We start from the raw sequence: 15,493 nt of genomic DNA on the forward strand, positions 1-15,493 counted from the left end.
AGACTGAAGAAGTGAGTGACTTGGGTGAGTGACGAAACGTGACGAAACGTTTCTCGCACTGAACAGATGAACAGAATCAACCTTTCCTGGATGACTGAGCATGCATCAAGCCATGCAGAAAATGATTACTTCAAGTTGTCGCTGCTAAAGGTGATTAAATATGCTGAATCACGGGGTGTACTGTAGTTATTTTCAACCTTATAAGGTGGGAAAATACCTTTAAGACCAAAACTCCTCAGTCTAATTTGAAGAGCTTTTCATTTCAGTCCTTTGTGAGTTTACAGATTGTAATTTCCTAATGAATTTTCATTCATGAGCTCTACAAATTATCAATCGGTTCACGCAGCACGAAAAATACAGGGTGTTTGACAGGGGAACTCAGGGACTCTTTTTTTGTCCTGGGAAACTAGCAGGCGGGGTCATTCCCCCAGTTCATTATGTTTGCAAAGATGACCTCAGTATCACTAAAACAGACCTGGGCGTGATATAAAGCTAGATGTCATCCACGTAAAAAGATACCTTTTAACTTGCGTATCTTGTGGTGAAACCTTAGAAGGAGATGAGTCAGCCTGAAAGGTCCTCTGTGGTTAGCGCACACTGACATGTTGATAAAGTATACAAGCCTCCTGCAGCTAAGGCCTCTAAGGTCATATCTGCTGTGATGGCCAAACCATTTCATTATAAATACACAAATATAACTAGGGGTTGGTTTTCAGCGGCAGGTTCAGCTCATTTGGACATGTTATATTCATATTTATTGTAATTTGCAGTTGACAAAACAGACATACCTGGGGAAAAGTGCAAAGGTGGTTTTAAAACACTTACACTAAACACAGGTGAACTTTTAAATGCATAAATAATAATGTGAAATGTTTCTTTACTTGTAGTTGCCATAGTTTATCTCATCTACATCATGTTTATTAGGTTTTTCACTCACTTGACATGTCAGGATTGTTATACGTCTAAAAGTGCAACAGTCAGACAAGTTAATGTCACGTGTCTGCAGAATCTCTATTAGATTGAGATCTGGTGACTCTGGAGGCCATTTGAGTACAATGAACTCACTGGTTCAAAAAATCAGTTTGAGATGATCTGAGCTTTGTGACATGGTTTGTTAACCTGCTGCAAGCGGCCAACAGACGACGGGTACACTGCGGTCATAAAGGGATGGACAAAGTCTGCAACAATACTCAGGTAGGCTGTGGCATTTAAATTACACTCAGTTGGCACAAGGGGTCCAGGGTGTGCCAAGAAAATATCCTCCACACAATTGTACCACCGCCAGCAGCTTGAACTATTGATGGAAATGGATGGATCAATGCTTTCATGGTGCTTACTGCCAATTCTGACCCTCCCATCTTAATGTTGCAGATGGATACCTCGGTTGTACCAAGTGGTTACTTGGGTTATTTTGACTTCTTGTTGCCTTCCTATCAGCTTGAAGCAGCTCTGACCTCTGATATCAACAAGGCATGTTCACCCTGAGAACTGGATATTTTCCCTTTTTCAGACCATTGTAGAGATGGTTGTGTGAGAAAATCCCAGCAGATGACCAGTTCGAAACTATGAGTTTCTATGATGTGAGTGGCTGATTAGTTTTTTGTGTTAACAAACAGTCTAACAGGTTTAGCTAATTAAGTGGCTAGTTAGTGTAGCTGTCCTCTGTAAAACTCAAGTAATAACCATTTTTTTAAATACACCATTAGTTTTATGAAATGAAGATTTTGTATGAATGGAAACATATGAATTCATCCAGCTGGCTATCATGTTAAAAGGTTAAAACTATCAATAGTTCATGAATAAACCATTTGAACGAATTCAAACATCTGACTGAATCATCCAAGTACGGACACTCACTTTTGATTAAAGTACATGCTCTTGATAATAATTCAAGTATCAGTCTGAATTCACTTTTTTTTCTCATAACGACCCACTTTTTGACATTTTTACTTGAGTAAATGCCATGAGTAGCACTAATGGTTAGTCCCATGGTTGGGTAAAGGATACTCCAGTCTTCGGCTCCTGAACAGAAAACAAAAAGGAGGCAGCGATTTATTTGCTATTCATCAAGGTAAACTAACCAACGTGTGATATAACAGGCTGTCTAATTATTCTCACACAATAGGCCGTGCACACGCAGCTCTTGTCTCTGTAATTAAATGCTGTTTTGAATGGTCTAACATTGTACCGTGGCAGATTTTTAATTAACTGCACAATTCATAGGCCATATACCGTACGTGTAGAATATTTAAATTGCCCTACATACTGTAAACGCTCGTTATTGCAGGAGCTAAAACATACAGTCTGAATAATATACCACAATTGTTTTAATGCTTGTAATTAATGAAATTATATTTAAATGTAACTGCTAAAAAAAAATCTAAACAGATTGGAAGCTGAAGTGAAAGTGACATTCATACTTTCTTCTTAATAAAGAGCACAAGTAACACAGTTCAAATTTAAAAACAGATCCCCCCCATTCCTCACCTTAACGCCAGTCTCCAAGTGACAGATGAGACGCTACCAGATCTGCTATGCAAATCTGTTCTGTACTCATGCTTGGAGATGTTGGGTCATTTATTAAGAAATCATTTGCCAGTGTGAACTTCCTTTCAGTGCATATCCAGTACGTATTTAGAGTCTGCAGTTAAAATGTTCTCTTAAACTGGACCCATTATGCTCATTTCCAGCCCCACATTTGTATCAGTAGACCCCAGTATGGTAGCTTTGCATTATTCATAGTAGTCCTTATTCATCTTATACTGGGCCTCAGTTAATCCTCTGTATGAACCAAGATGTCTTACCTCTATTTTCTGTTCGCCCAGGCCAACTTTCTTCCAATTGGCTGTCAGTTGCAAACAGAAGGTCTAAATGATCATCTATGAATTTCCTCTTTCTTTAAAAAATACTTTCCCCTACAGATTCAAGAGCAGAAAAAAACTGCCTAAAATTGAGTTTTTAGAGTTGTTGTGTATGTACATAGATGTTTAATACGAGCACCCATAACTGTAACAGCGTGCAGAGTGCAATTGCTTTATTTTAATTACAGCACTGTATGTTCTTTATATTTTGGTTTCAAAAAGCCAGATTTTCTTGTATTTTTTTAAACTGGTCTTGAGAAATAGTTCTGCAGGATTTCTTAAGGTCTCCCAGAGTTTTTCATTGGACATTTGCTGATTTTTTACGCAAACTGAGTCCAGGGCTTCTACCTGACCATTTTCAAACATTTTTTTCCTTGTTTATTAAGCTACCTAATGCTGAACCATGAATCAGAAGCCGTGTTGTGTTTACACATGACAGAAAGCTTAGCAAAGACCAACCTTAAAATCAAATCTTTAGGCACTATGTCACAAATCACAAATCAAATCCAGTGCCTGGACTGGATTGGACTGGACTGTGCCTGCAGTGTGGGATCATCTTGATAGAGAACAGAACAAAAGGCAGCAAACATCCAAAGAAGATCTTTGAATGTCCTTTAAGAAGCCTGGAGAACTATTTCTGATGACTACTTAAAGAAATTACAAGAAAGCTGCTTAAGTGAGTTTAGCGTGTGTTGAAAAGGAAAGATGGTCACACCAAATATTGCATTTCAAGCTTGTTAGAACTGTACAAACTCTGTTTGGTTTATATAATGTATTTACATGTATATTTGCATATTTCAGTAAGTTCCTGCACCTGTTTCCAATTTCCCTGGCAAAATAAAAAGAAATGAGGAGTGTCTCAAAAGTTTTGCACAGTAATGGCTATTATTTGGAAATGTACTATTAGCATAATATTATTAAGACTACACGAGCTTTAATGGAAGTAAGTTATCTTAACTATAAATAAATTATATGAAAAGCACAATCTCTTTTTTTCCTTGCTGTGATGGAGCAGCTTGGCCCAAAACGCTGGCTAATACTCAACCAAAGTAGGCTACATGAGGTAACAGGGTACATGAGGTAACAGGGTACATGAGGCATATTTTTAGCTCCGATAGAAGAGAATTCAAGTGTAGTTAGTGATTATTGCGGTAGTTGTAAAGGAGGCTGAGCCGAGTTGAAAAGAGAAACAGTCGCTCCTGCAGCGAGGGAGACGCAGGGACCGAGATGGAGATGAGTGGGCTGCTGGAGGGCCGGCTCTCGTGCATTCCTTGCGCGTGTGTGTGGGCGCGTGGCTCAGGGTTCAGAGCTGTCGGCCCTCCTCTCTCTCTCTCTCTCCCTCCCTTCATCCCTCCCTGCTCCTCTGCTCCGACAGAGATAGGCAAAAGGCGGAGGAGGAGCAACGGAGCTCACAATCAGCAGAGGCAGGGTGTACGGCGGACCGTCGGTTTGTAAGCTGCTCCGGCAGAAGCACCGCGGAGGGAGTGAAGACATCAGCCTGCTCACGGTAAGCTAACTGACGCCGTCACCGCGGCAACAATTGTACATCTCCGCGGTTAGCTCGATTAACGGTCACTCCGCCGGCAGACAGTGACGCTCCCCTCTCTCTTTTGATGCTGTTATGTCACCTCCGTTTCCTCTTTGTATCACTTACTTAAAAAAAAAAAAAATCACACCGACTCATCTACTTGGGTTGAACATTGTTTTGTAATTTGGCTCTCCTTTTTGACAGCGGCTAACACCGGTAATCTGACAAGCTAACTGCGCCCCGGGGCGCACCTATCAGCCGCATTTCCCCCTGTAGCGACAGGGGGAAATGTTAGCGACACCGCGGATTGATAACCGCCGATAAAAGCCTCTTATTGTCAACTCAATATGCGTATTATTACTTTAGTAAAGAGGTCCGTTATGCTCTAACAAAGGAATATCCGCCACTTTATTAATATTTCTTATTTCCTCGTGTGTGTTTTTAAGTGTACAAATGTTAGTTTAAGTTGCCCCTCCTCTATAACATCCACATTATTCCTCCTGCTTTACATCCGCCATCCTTCCGATTCACGCTGACAGCACGGTGAAGTCCCGGAGCAGGAGGTCCACTCCCTGCCCCTGGTGTAAAAATAGCCCCGGTGTGTCAGCTTAATGCGACACACGCTCCCACCGGCTTTCTAGCTTCCAGGACCGAGAGAGAGAGAGCGAGCCGCAACCCGAAAGTAGACCGCACATGCCCTATCAAACACCGGCCCGTCCCGCTATATGGGTCAACAGGATGCTTCGAAGTTGTGCATGAAGATGCCACCTGTTTCTTGCAGCCTACTTTTTTTTTAATGTGTGTGTGTGTTTGTTTTAACCCTCTATCGCCAGCCCTTTCCTCCCTGATGAGCTGCATGTATGTGTGTTTGTATCTGCATGTATGCACAGTAGGTGTTTTCCTCGCCTTTCCTTCGACTTCAGCTGCAGACCAGTGCAGCTGTCGTACCCGCAAGATACTTAAGTGATAAGACTGCTGTGGCCGCCCAGGTGCTGTAACCTAAATCTCACATGTGTACTCTAGTTTCCTATGCATCTCTCACTGTCTTAAAGTGGAGGGTGCAGCAGCAAGGAGATGAAGTAAAAACCTGCAAGCAAGCTGGAATGAATATATACTGTATGTCTAAACAAAAAAAAAAGAGGCACCTTTATATTATGCAAGAGGGGGAACAAAAACAGCCCAATTAGGAGCTTGTGGGGGCAGAGGCTGTACACATTATGGATGAACAAAGCGGCGAGTTTGCCTCGAAATTTCTCAGTTATTGTTTTAACACCAGAGAGACTTGCTCTCTCATTTTCAGTCTGTCACTGAGCCATTTCCTAATGAGCTCCCGGGCTGAGGGAGAAAACATATGAAATCTTGTTTTAGATTCAGCTGCAGCCTTTAGAGACAAAACACAAGCAGCAGCAGCAGCTCCTGTGGCCAGAGGCAGCGAGGATTTTTATTTTTTATTTTATTTTTTGTAGGTTTTCTTGAGATGGAGAGATGCGAATGAATTCCTCGGAGGTGGTAAAATGTAAAGATAAATGTCTACAAGTGTAAAGAGCACATAAGCAATGATGTGGATCTCTGTGTTAAACGATGCATGGTAATTATAGCCCTGCTATTCAAAGGCAGATTTCTTTTCTCTCTTTCTCTTCATTGGCCTTAATTACAAACATGGCTGCGGCAGGCTTGAGGACTTAATATAACCCGCTTTAGCTGACAGTGGCCATCTAAAGTAGTTTCTGGACATTTTCCCCCTGGTCCGCCTGTGTCTCAGTGTGTATAAGCCAGGCAGCTTTTGGCTGGAGAAGAAAGGTGTCCTGGTGAGTAAGTGGCTCCGAGGTTGGAGGCTTCGGGGAGAGCAGCAGATGGATGATGATGTAGCGGGTACTGGCGCTCCCTGCCTCCCGCTGCCATCCGTCACACGCTAATGATCGTGTCACACCTTCTCCCCGGGCGGCCGGCCACTTTCTGCAGTGCTCAGCGCAAAAAACCTGGTAGCTCCACTCAAATCCTCTCTTCACGGCCGTCGGCTGAAAAGCCCGGAGACAGACTGCACGGCGAGCCTCTCCCTCGTTAATTCTTCACTCTTCTCGCTCTCTCTCCATCGCCTCCCGTCACCCCTCTTCACCTTTAAAGTCTCCACAGACTGCTTCCTCATCTCTCTTCATCCCCTGCTTCCCGCACCTTCCATTCGTCTTGTTTTCCTTGTGCATATCCTTCCCCAGTCCCGCTCCGTCTTTCCATTTCTCCTCTCAACGGTTGAGGTATAACGCAGCTCAACAGCAGCTTGCTCCCTCTCATTTAATACTCAGTTTGTCTTTGATTGTATGTCGTTTACTGCTCGCCGCCCCTCCCCTCTCCGAGGTGCAAGGTCAGGGTCGGCCTCAGGCAGCGCTCATGAAACTGGTCTGTTTTGGTTGAAGGACAGTTCAGCAGCAACTGGCCAACATCACGCTGGGGAGTCTCTGAAATGATGTCCGTTTGAGAGTGTGTGTGTGTCTCTGAAGTGCTTCTTCTTTCTTAGGATCACAACGCCAAGACAGAGAAGCGGCTTTTTTCCAGCTTTGTGTTAAGACATCAAAACTAATATCAGCAGATGGTCATATCAGTATGTTTGGAACTATAATCAATACTACACATCAGTACATTATGATTCACCTTCTTTAAGTAGTATGTAAAATGTTAGACCAACACACACGTTTAGTCTCCTGTGTGCCATACTGAGAATAATTCCCTTTCTTTTGCTGTCATGTACAGTGTTTCATTTCACTGGAGCATAAACACCACTTTGGTTGCACATGGACTGACAGATGATTTTTCTCTTCTCTTCTTTTTTTTTTTTTGAACAAAAAAGGCTGCCATCATCTCCAGTCGGGTGTTAAATAAGCACGCTGTGGGACTCTGCATCCTCTGAGCTCGTTATTCTGTCCCGGGTGTTACAGGAGTAAGTGTCCCCTTGAGCTGTGTCTTACAGCAGAATTCGGCCCTGTTGGGAAATGATGGAGGAATGCCACTGCCTCGTGCCCGTCTGTCTATCTCTTTGGTCTCAGCTATGTTCTCACCACTGGGATCAGAGACTCAGCTTGGTATTCTAGGAATATCAGAGCGGGCCGGATCGGGTGATACTCTCCACAGCTGCTGCTTCTAAGAAAAGCTCGCAGACATGCTCGAACGCAGACACGCGCACACACGTAAATACACACAGCAAATGCAGCATCCGAGCACTGGGCTGCGCCTTACCGTCACCGATACACGAGCGTGTTTACTGTAAAACGCTCGCTGGTGTTAGGCAGTGATTAACTGTGACGCCAGGAGAACATTTTGGAAGCAGAGACACACAAGCTCAGCTACTTGATCGTCTTGATGTCATTTCCAGCAGCTTTATGCTCCGAGTGTGTTCGTCAAATGTGTAGTGCAGTTTCTGCTGTTAAATGACCACTAACAGTTTTTTTCTCCTCCCCTCCTGTGTTATTTGAACTCTTCAGGCTATTTCCCCCTCTCCAGTAAAGTGCCGGCAGAGAGAGAGAAGAACAGTAGAGGAGGCGAGCAGAGGCGGAGACGATAATTGTGTTTCTGGCTGCCCTGTGGGAACATGGGATATATGACCTCATCATTCACCTGTGAGGCTCAACAGTAAACAACTCCACATAGGTAGAAAAAATGTGCCCCCACACACACAGAAACAGAGACTCATGCAAATGCAGGCAAAATATCTTTAAATAGCAGTAAAATATACAAATGCAGACACCCACTTGGTAAACAGGCTCAGAGTGGAAGTTGTTTTTTTTTCTGTTTTAGAAGGATGACTGAAGCAGTTGTAGCAAGTACAGATGTCCTCCTAAAGCCCTCCGTTGTCACGTCATGTGACGTCGTCAGCTGCCCCTCCCCTACGTCATGCTTGCCCCCGTGCAATCAGAAGGAGGGCGTGGAGTGTCAGAGTGACTTTAAGAAGCTCGAGCAGCAGGTAAGCAACACTAAGCGTGGATCCACTGAAAATTATGCGTTCCCTCCACCGATGCCCGTTCACGCTGTTATAATAAATTGTATCCTTACTTGCAGAAACAGTGCAGCCAGGTTCAACCAAAGAAAAAAGTCAAGGTAAGCTAAAATAATTCTGCCTCACATTATTCATTCTTTCTAAAATATTGATTGCATTGGACTCTATGAATTCATAATATTGCTTGTGTGTGTGTGTCTGTGTGTGTTTCAGGCTAGACCAAAGTTAGTGCGTGCTGAAGCTGTCTGTGAGGACTGCCCACCATTTGAAGAAACCGAGGTAACACACGTACACACATAATCATCCACCTTCTCCTCATCACCATCACCACCACACTCAACTTATTCTTTCTTTCTTTTTCAGGCACCTCCAGACGCAAACATCTCATCGAGCTGCCATGACAACAGGAGAACTTCCTGTAAAGAGGAAGAGCAGGAGAAGAGCAGCACAGATCCAAAGAAACCTTCACTGTCCAAAGGTATGTGTGTGTTTTCTGAAATATCTCATAAAAGAAAGAAAAGAAGGAAGCAAATAAAATGTAATAAAATTGGACTCTGTGCCGCTATTTACATGTGGCTCTCCTGGGGTGTTTAATATTGCGGTGTAATTTCGGATTGTGTTTGTTGTCTTATAACACATCCTGCCTGTGCCCGTGTCGCTCTCAGAGTCCAGTGTGGAGTACACCGACTCCACCGGCATAGACCTGCACCAGTTTATCGTCGACACCCTCAACAGCAACCCCAGGGACCGCATGATGCTGCTTAAACTGGAGCAGGACATGATTGACTTCATCACCAGCAATAGGTGTGTGTGTGTCTGTGAAAGGACACCTTCACTGAGCTTTTAAAAAAAACAACTCACGTTTTAAAGATTAGGTGAATATGTTATGATAGCGCTGGAGTGTTAAAGTCTATTCTTTTCTCTTTCACTTTCACCTTCCCACTCGCTTTCCCTCTTCCTCTGTTATTCCCGTATCTCTCCTTTTGTTTTTCCCCTCTCTCAGTCCCTTTAAAAAATTCCCTCACATGTCATCCTACCACCGCATGCTGGTCCATCGGGTGGCGGCCTACTTTGGCATGGAGCACAATGTAGACCAGACAGGCAAATCTGTCATCATCAACCGGACCAGCAGCACACGCATGTAAGCAAGTACAATGTGCATTTCTCCCGTAGTGCGCTACTTTTCAGTGCAAACTTAACAGCAGTCCTAACTTCTTTTGTCAAAGACCCGAGGAGCGTTTTGTGGACAAGGTGCATAAGGACAAGACAGAGGAGATCCAGCAGTGGAAAATAATCCTAAAGAGAGACAACAGCTCAGATGACCAGGTCTGTCTGACCTCCTATATTGCAGCTCATTTGGGAAATTTCCATCCTAAGTGACTTTGATCCCATTGATGATTTCACCTGGCCTCTCTTTGCTTCCTCACAGCAGAGACGTCTCCACCCTTTCCAAGAGAGGCAAAGCAAGTCGGTGGAGGAGAGAGAGGAGGAGTACCAAAGAGCACGGGAGCGCATTTTCAACAAAGAGGTGAGAGAAAGAGAGCAAGGAGGACAAAACCGACACAGCGGCACGGGCACAGAAAGGATTTTCACTAATTTCTCTGCCATACTTTTACAGCCGTTCTGCACCCCAGAGAGCGCCCATGCAGAAACCAGGTAACCTTGCCTGCAGTGCAATTTTTCCATTTCAGCCTTTCAGCTTTTATATTTAGATGAGAACATTTATATATGTCTGTGTGTATGTGTGTGTGTGTGTGTGCAGGCATGTGGACGAGTACTATCCAGATGCTGAGGCCCGGAGGAAACTCTTCAGGTAGAGCTTCGTCGGCACAGATGCACAGTCATTTATCATCTTAATTTGGTCAGCCTGGCTGGCACACAGCTTTTCAGCAGAAACAGGAATAAGACCCAGATTTTATTTTCATGAGTTTGTGGGAATCAGGGTTTAGGAATCTTGGCACAAACGAAAGGTTTTAGAGATCATTTCAGTGGCTTTTTAATGGTGCACCTCTCATGGGGTAATAAGACGGTAGGATAATTCTGGATGTGCCTCACAGGGGGAGCCGTGACAGCTCAGGCTCCAGCTGGACAGGCAGCAGCAGGCAGAGCAGCACAGAGACTGACTGTCGCTATAGCAACGACCCCCGACCTTGGAGCAGCACAGAGTCAGATTCCTCCTACCAATGGACAAGTGCCGCCCAGAAGACCCGCCAACCTGCTAACAACGTCTGGGACGCACGAGGTGCAGGTGCGTCTTTTTTTTTTTTTTTTTTTGTACTTCGTCTCAGCGTAACATTTAATGACTTTGTGACACTTCCTGTGTCACACGTTCAAGGTGTAAATTCACTCATCAAAGGGTGAGACGTGTCGGTTCATCCGCACCTGAGCGCTCGCGTTTGCATGCGCAGACATCGGCGCCATTGCCGCACTTGGGAAAAATCACTGTTTATAAATTAGTGGTTGCATCTAATTAGCGAAAAGCGGTGGAAGTTGTGGTGTGAACATTTTTAACTCCATGAGCGCTCGCACACCATAGCTGTAAATTTTCACACAACACCTCCAGCCTTCTTCACATCTTCAGGAAGAACAAAACGTCACTGAGACTGCGCCGAGGGGCCGCGCGCTATGTCTGTAGCACAGACAGGTGGGGTGTGGAAATGTGGTATCTGTTAAGTGGTGTTATAATAAAACTCCCTCCTCTCTTCTTTCGAACGCTCCCAGGCTCCATCTCTCTGTACAGACTGCCATCCACTTGTCCTCACTCGTCTCCTCCCATCATAGAGGAGCAGGCACCCAGCTACATTATTGAGAATGGGATCCCGCCGGGAAGCATTTTAGTGAACCCACATACTGGTAATTGACACGAACGGAGGCTCACACACACACACGCACACACACACACACACACAGATATTATTTTAAAGAAGACAAGCACATTTTCATACCCAACCTTTGACCTCTCAGGGCAGCCTTTCCTCAACCCTGATGGAACCCCGGTTGTGTACAACCCTCCAGAGAATCAACAGCCAATCAGGAGCCAAACTCAGCTGCAGGGCTCCCCCCCTCAGCAGCCGCAGCAGCAGGTATCACACATACACACACAAACATGCACACACGCACAGCAAGATGTGCTTTACATGCAAGATACGGTCTAGCTGACACTCAAGCACATGCCACTGTTTGTGCCTTTATCTCTGTCTCCATATGTGTGTCTCTCTCAGGTGCTTCAGTACTCTGTCTCTTACACAGCTCCGCAGATGTTACCTGTCACCCCCCCACAGCCATACTCTACAGTATGTATCGCAGCGCGGCACCTCCACTGCTGTGCGTTTGAAGTATTGTGCGCATTGACCTCCTTTCTTTTGACCTACAGATTGAAGAGCTCTCCTCACAGTTTGCTCATGTGAGCTGTCAGTCAGTGGGTGAAGCCCCACCCCTCTACCCTTCCAGTCAGGGTTACATCTATGCAGCACCTCCCCTTCATCCTCCTCCCCCTCCTCCCAACCCTGCCAACTACTGCCAGCCCTCACCTCAGGTAAGGATACACCAGCGCTTTATATCTCAGGTCTCTTCTTAGTTAAATACGGACATTTTAAAGGAATAATTGCAGACAATCATACACTGAATAAAGCTACTCTTATAAATGTCCTATAGGTGCCTGTGTATTATTACCCTACCTCAGCTCAGCATGGATGCAGGCCTGCCTCACCCACTCAGCAAGTCCACAGCCAAGCTGTTCAGCCAACAGGTACATTCTTCCTGTGTGCGTGTGAGTGAGAGAGAGAGAGAAAACAAGCTGTGGCAGTAGAGGAGGGGGCCGTTACACTGTCAGAGATGTAGTCTGAGGGTCTCACAGTGAACCGGTCTCTTTTCCTGCTGCTTCTATTCATCACAGTGACAAAGAGCGAGAAGACACAATTCAGTCCCGTCATCTGCGGCAATTTACGAAATAAATTATTGTATAAAGTTGGCAGGAAATTTAAATGACTCCATCAGCCAGACTGAGTGAAGGATGGAGAACATGCAAGTGTAATTTCCCAAGCAGCACCAAGTGAAATAACCTGCATCCCACCAAATTTACCACAGATAAAACTGAGGAACAAATTATATATTATTTTTAATTTGCTCTTCTCAAAAAGAGAAAACAAAATAATGAATGAGTGTCAAATAGAGGATATAGCTCCACTCACTATAATAAAACTCTTGTTTTCCATGAAAGTCATATTCAATCAGCTTAATTTCTTTATAATGACCACATTCTGAGAACCACTGATCTACACATTCAAGACTAATTATGTTCTATGTGTATTTTTATGGTTTCTTAAAGCAGTATTGAAGCCTCAAACCAGATCTTGCATCTCCTCTGATGTGTTCTTAAATATTTATAATGGTCTTATATGGTTAATTTCTTTCATTAATCCCAGTATCATATAATTAATAATGTTCTTTTTTATATATGTGTGTGTGTCTCTAGGAGGTTATGCCCCTGCTGTGAGGGTGCAGCAGTCTTCCCACACCCAGCCCCAGGCTGTTCTGGGCGCCTACTCACCGGTTGCCTCCCATCAGTGTAGCATGGTTCAGGTAAACACCAGAAAGGTCTCATTGGGCATCAGTCTGAAGCTGCTTGAGCCCAGAGAAGAAACCCTCTCACTAAATGCTTCTTGTAGCTGTTCCCAGCACCAACTTTGCTTCTTTCTCTCCCTGTCTCTCTGCAGGGAGGCGTTCCGGTGTCGTTTCCCCAAAGTAAAGCTGTGACCGGGGTAGGTGGGGAGACTGGTTACTGCTGCGTGGTGCCCCAGCCCTCCCACCTCAGCGGCTGCCAACCTTCTACCTGCGCTAACCTCAGCACGCCTGCCTGGAGTGCACAGTACTGATCGAGCACTGATACATTAGTCAATGCGTGAACTCGCTCGCACGCACACATGGTTAACACATAAACATCTTTTTTCACACAACCTCGTGCCCCCCTTTCCTGCTAATGCCCCCTGGATATGCTGTATGCACACATGCACTCACAGAGATAAATATTCCACTGTACCAAAGCTTAAAAGTATATATAAGAGCTGCTGTATTGAATGCATAATTTATATACACAAATGGAGTTTTATATTGATATTAAATTATATATATTGTGTTTTAAGCAAATGCACTGTGTGAAGAGAATAAAGTGCTGTGGCTGGACTGATGAGGTCACATTTCTATATCATCCTGACTCTGTTTCCTCTGAACTCGATGATGATGATGATGATGGTCATGATGATGATCATGCTAATGGCATTAGATGGAGCTGAGATGAGACAAGACACCAGGAAATAAAGCTCAGCGTAGGAGGACAGCCAAACGTACCACACACCCAGACATAAACAGTCTTGATCAGTGCGCTGTGGAAAAGTCCAGAGTTTAGAAATAAGAGACTGATGGCAAGCAAGTAAAGGATTTACATAAAGCATATTGATTGGTATGATCAATCAGGATATTGGCTTTTAGATCAAAAGGGCATTGGTGTTACTAGGAGACTAAAATGATCATGCAGTAAAAGAAGAGCAGCTTACAATGCACAAATTATACCATTTTTCACACTATTAAGCAAATGAAGGATCCCCAATGTAAGACTTAGGCGCCCCCTCCTGTTTAAATACCCTCATTACACATCTTCAACAGTAAATTCTGTCTATTCAGGCCTTACAACAGCTGACTTACTCTTAGAAACCTGTGCAATAAAAAAAAGAGAATAGTGTTCGTTTTTACCTTAATCACAGAAGACAAATGTTATCATTTCAGAATGTGGGAAAACAGCAAAATTATTAAAAACAAATACAGATTGTTAATTAAGTAATAAAACGGACAACTACTTATTTCAGCTTTGTAAATAATCGCAGCAAGAGCCCCTCCACTCTATTCAAGTGTCCCAGTAAATCAGTGGCACAGCAGCAGTGCCCTGAATGTGAAGCAGCTAAATGGGATTCAGCTGTCGTTTATTATTTTTACACCCGTGCTTTTCCTGCAGCATCAAGTCAAATAAACAAATCAGAACCCAACTAATTACAGCCCAGAAATCAAACTAGTTTTCACAGACACACAGCACTCCTCTCTTTTTAAGTCTTCAGACAGCTAACATCTCGCTGTGATGTAGCCACTTGCATGCAGGCAATAACTGCCAATGTGTTATTGTTCAGGAGCTGAACAAGCCATTTTGTACTCAAAGTTATTCATATCTCCCCCCCCCCTTTCAAATTCAATGAAACATATCCATCATCCACACCGGGCCTTAAAATTAAATTTAGCTTTCATCTCTGCGGTGCTGAATGCATAATTTATACGGGCTGACGCCTTCGCCGAGCCGGGCCTATTTTTTTGCCCCCAACATTCAGACACGCAGAAGCAGGTTCCATGATCTTTAATAAAAGGCACATGTACAGCCATAGTGAGATGAGTGAGTCCACTGGCATAGAGACAAAGCATTAAAACACAGAAATACAGGAAGTAGAGGTCAGGAGGAGAGAGATCTATCTGCTTTACAGTAGAATCTACTTAAGTAACGTTGCTTCGCTTTCCTTCAAGTAAGTCTAACACTAATATGTCACCCTTGTTAGGTAAAACACCACCTCTCTACACACACACACACACAAACACGCACACACACGCACGCACACCATCCATCACCACCTGAAGTCTGACCTTCAGAAAAAGCCTCTTGAGACGGCTGCTGATCTCTGAGCAGATGAATGAAGAAGTCCTGATCGCCCTGAGACTCTCTGAGGCTAACCCTGCTGCACAGATTTGGGGTGCGAGGGGGGGGATCGGGTGTAGAGACAACAGGAACTCACTCATGCTCCTGCTGAATCCCAGCACACACTTATACACTGTTCCTAGAAGTTCCTATGTGTCAGTCAGTTTGTGGTAATTTATTTAAACCCAGTGTGATCTAGTTAAAAAGCAAAGGTTCACCTGATTTATAACACAAACACACAAAAATAACAAAAACAACAAGTTAACACAAAAAAACCCTCCAGAAATGCACAATGAGAACTACACTGATCCTGTGATAATCCATCTACTAGATGACATTTCCTTTTAGAGATGCAAATAACAAATAAAGACGATAATTGACCAAAAATT

At 44.0% G+C, this 15,493-nt stretch overlaps 1 protein-coding gene across 5 annotated transcripts; it reads left to right on the top strand.

Moving 5' to 3' along the window:
• The first annotated feature begins 4,133 nt into the window (after positions 1 to 4,133).
• On the top strand, positions 4,134 to 13,580 carry arpp21 (cAMP-regulated phosphoprotein, 21). 5 transcript variants are annotated; one of them, XM_085261538.1, is made up of 20 exons: positions 4,135 to 4,368; positions 7,863 to 8,028; positions 8,176 to 8,341; positions 8,437 to 8,475; positions 8,588 to 8,653; positions 8,738 to 8,852; positions 9,040 to 9,178; positions 9,378 to 9,515; positions 9,601 to 9,700; positions 9,807 to 9,902; positions 9,993 to 10,030; positions 10,137 to 10,187; positions 10,432 to 10,622; positions 11,096 to 11,227; positions 11,339 to 11,457; positions 11,596 to 11,667; positions 11,748 to 11,909; positions 12,029 to 12,122; positions 12,849 to 12,955; positions 13,090 to 13,580. In XM_085261538.1, the coding sequence occupies exons 3-20, from the start codon at positions 8,180 to 8,182 to the stop codon at positions 13,246 to 13,248; spliced, it is 1,980 nt and encodes a 659-aa protein (XP_085117664.1). In that variant the 5' UTR covers positions 4,135 to 4,368; positions 7,863 to 8,028; positions 8,176 to 8,179; the 3' UTR covers positions 13,249 to 13,580. The 5 variants fall into 5 exon arrangements, with proteins under 5 accessions (XP_085117660.1, XP_085117659.1, XP_085117662.1 ...); XM_085261537.1 differs by having other exon boundaries at positions 4,136 to 4,368; positions 9,804 to 9,902; XM_085261534.1 differs by having other exon boundaries at positions 4,134 to 7,321; positions 9,807 to 10,030.
• Positions 13,581 to 15,493: the final 1,913 nt, after the last annotated feature.

The sequence above is a fragment of the Mchenga conophoros genome, linkage group LG22, assembly GCF_057382185.1.
Source record: "Mchenga conophoros isolate Kocher_MC1m ecotype Shallow Benthic linkage group LG22, M_conophoros_male_GT1.1, whole genome shotgun sequence".
NCBI classification, from domain to species: domain Eukaryota; kingdom Metazoa; phylum Chordata; class Actinopteri; order Cichliformes; family Cichlidae; genus Mchenga; species Mchenga conophoros.

Excerpts from the sequence above, each read along its gene's own strand:
- arpp21 (XM_085261534.1), top strand. The coding sequence starts at position 8,180 with ATGACTGAAGCAGTTGTAGCAAGTACAGATGTCCTCCTAAAGCCCTCC. Across the intron at positions 9,179-9,377 it reads GACTTCATCACCAGCAATAG|TCCCTTTAAAAAATTCCCTC; the intron begins GTGTGTGTGTGT and ends CCCCTCTCTCAG. Across the intron at positions 10,623-11,095 it reads CTGGGACGCACGAGGTGCAG|GCTCCATCTCTCTGTACAGA; the intron begins GTGCGTCTTTTT and ends GAACGCTCCCAG.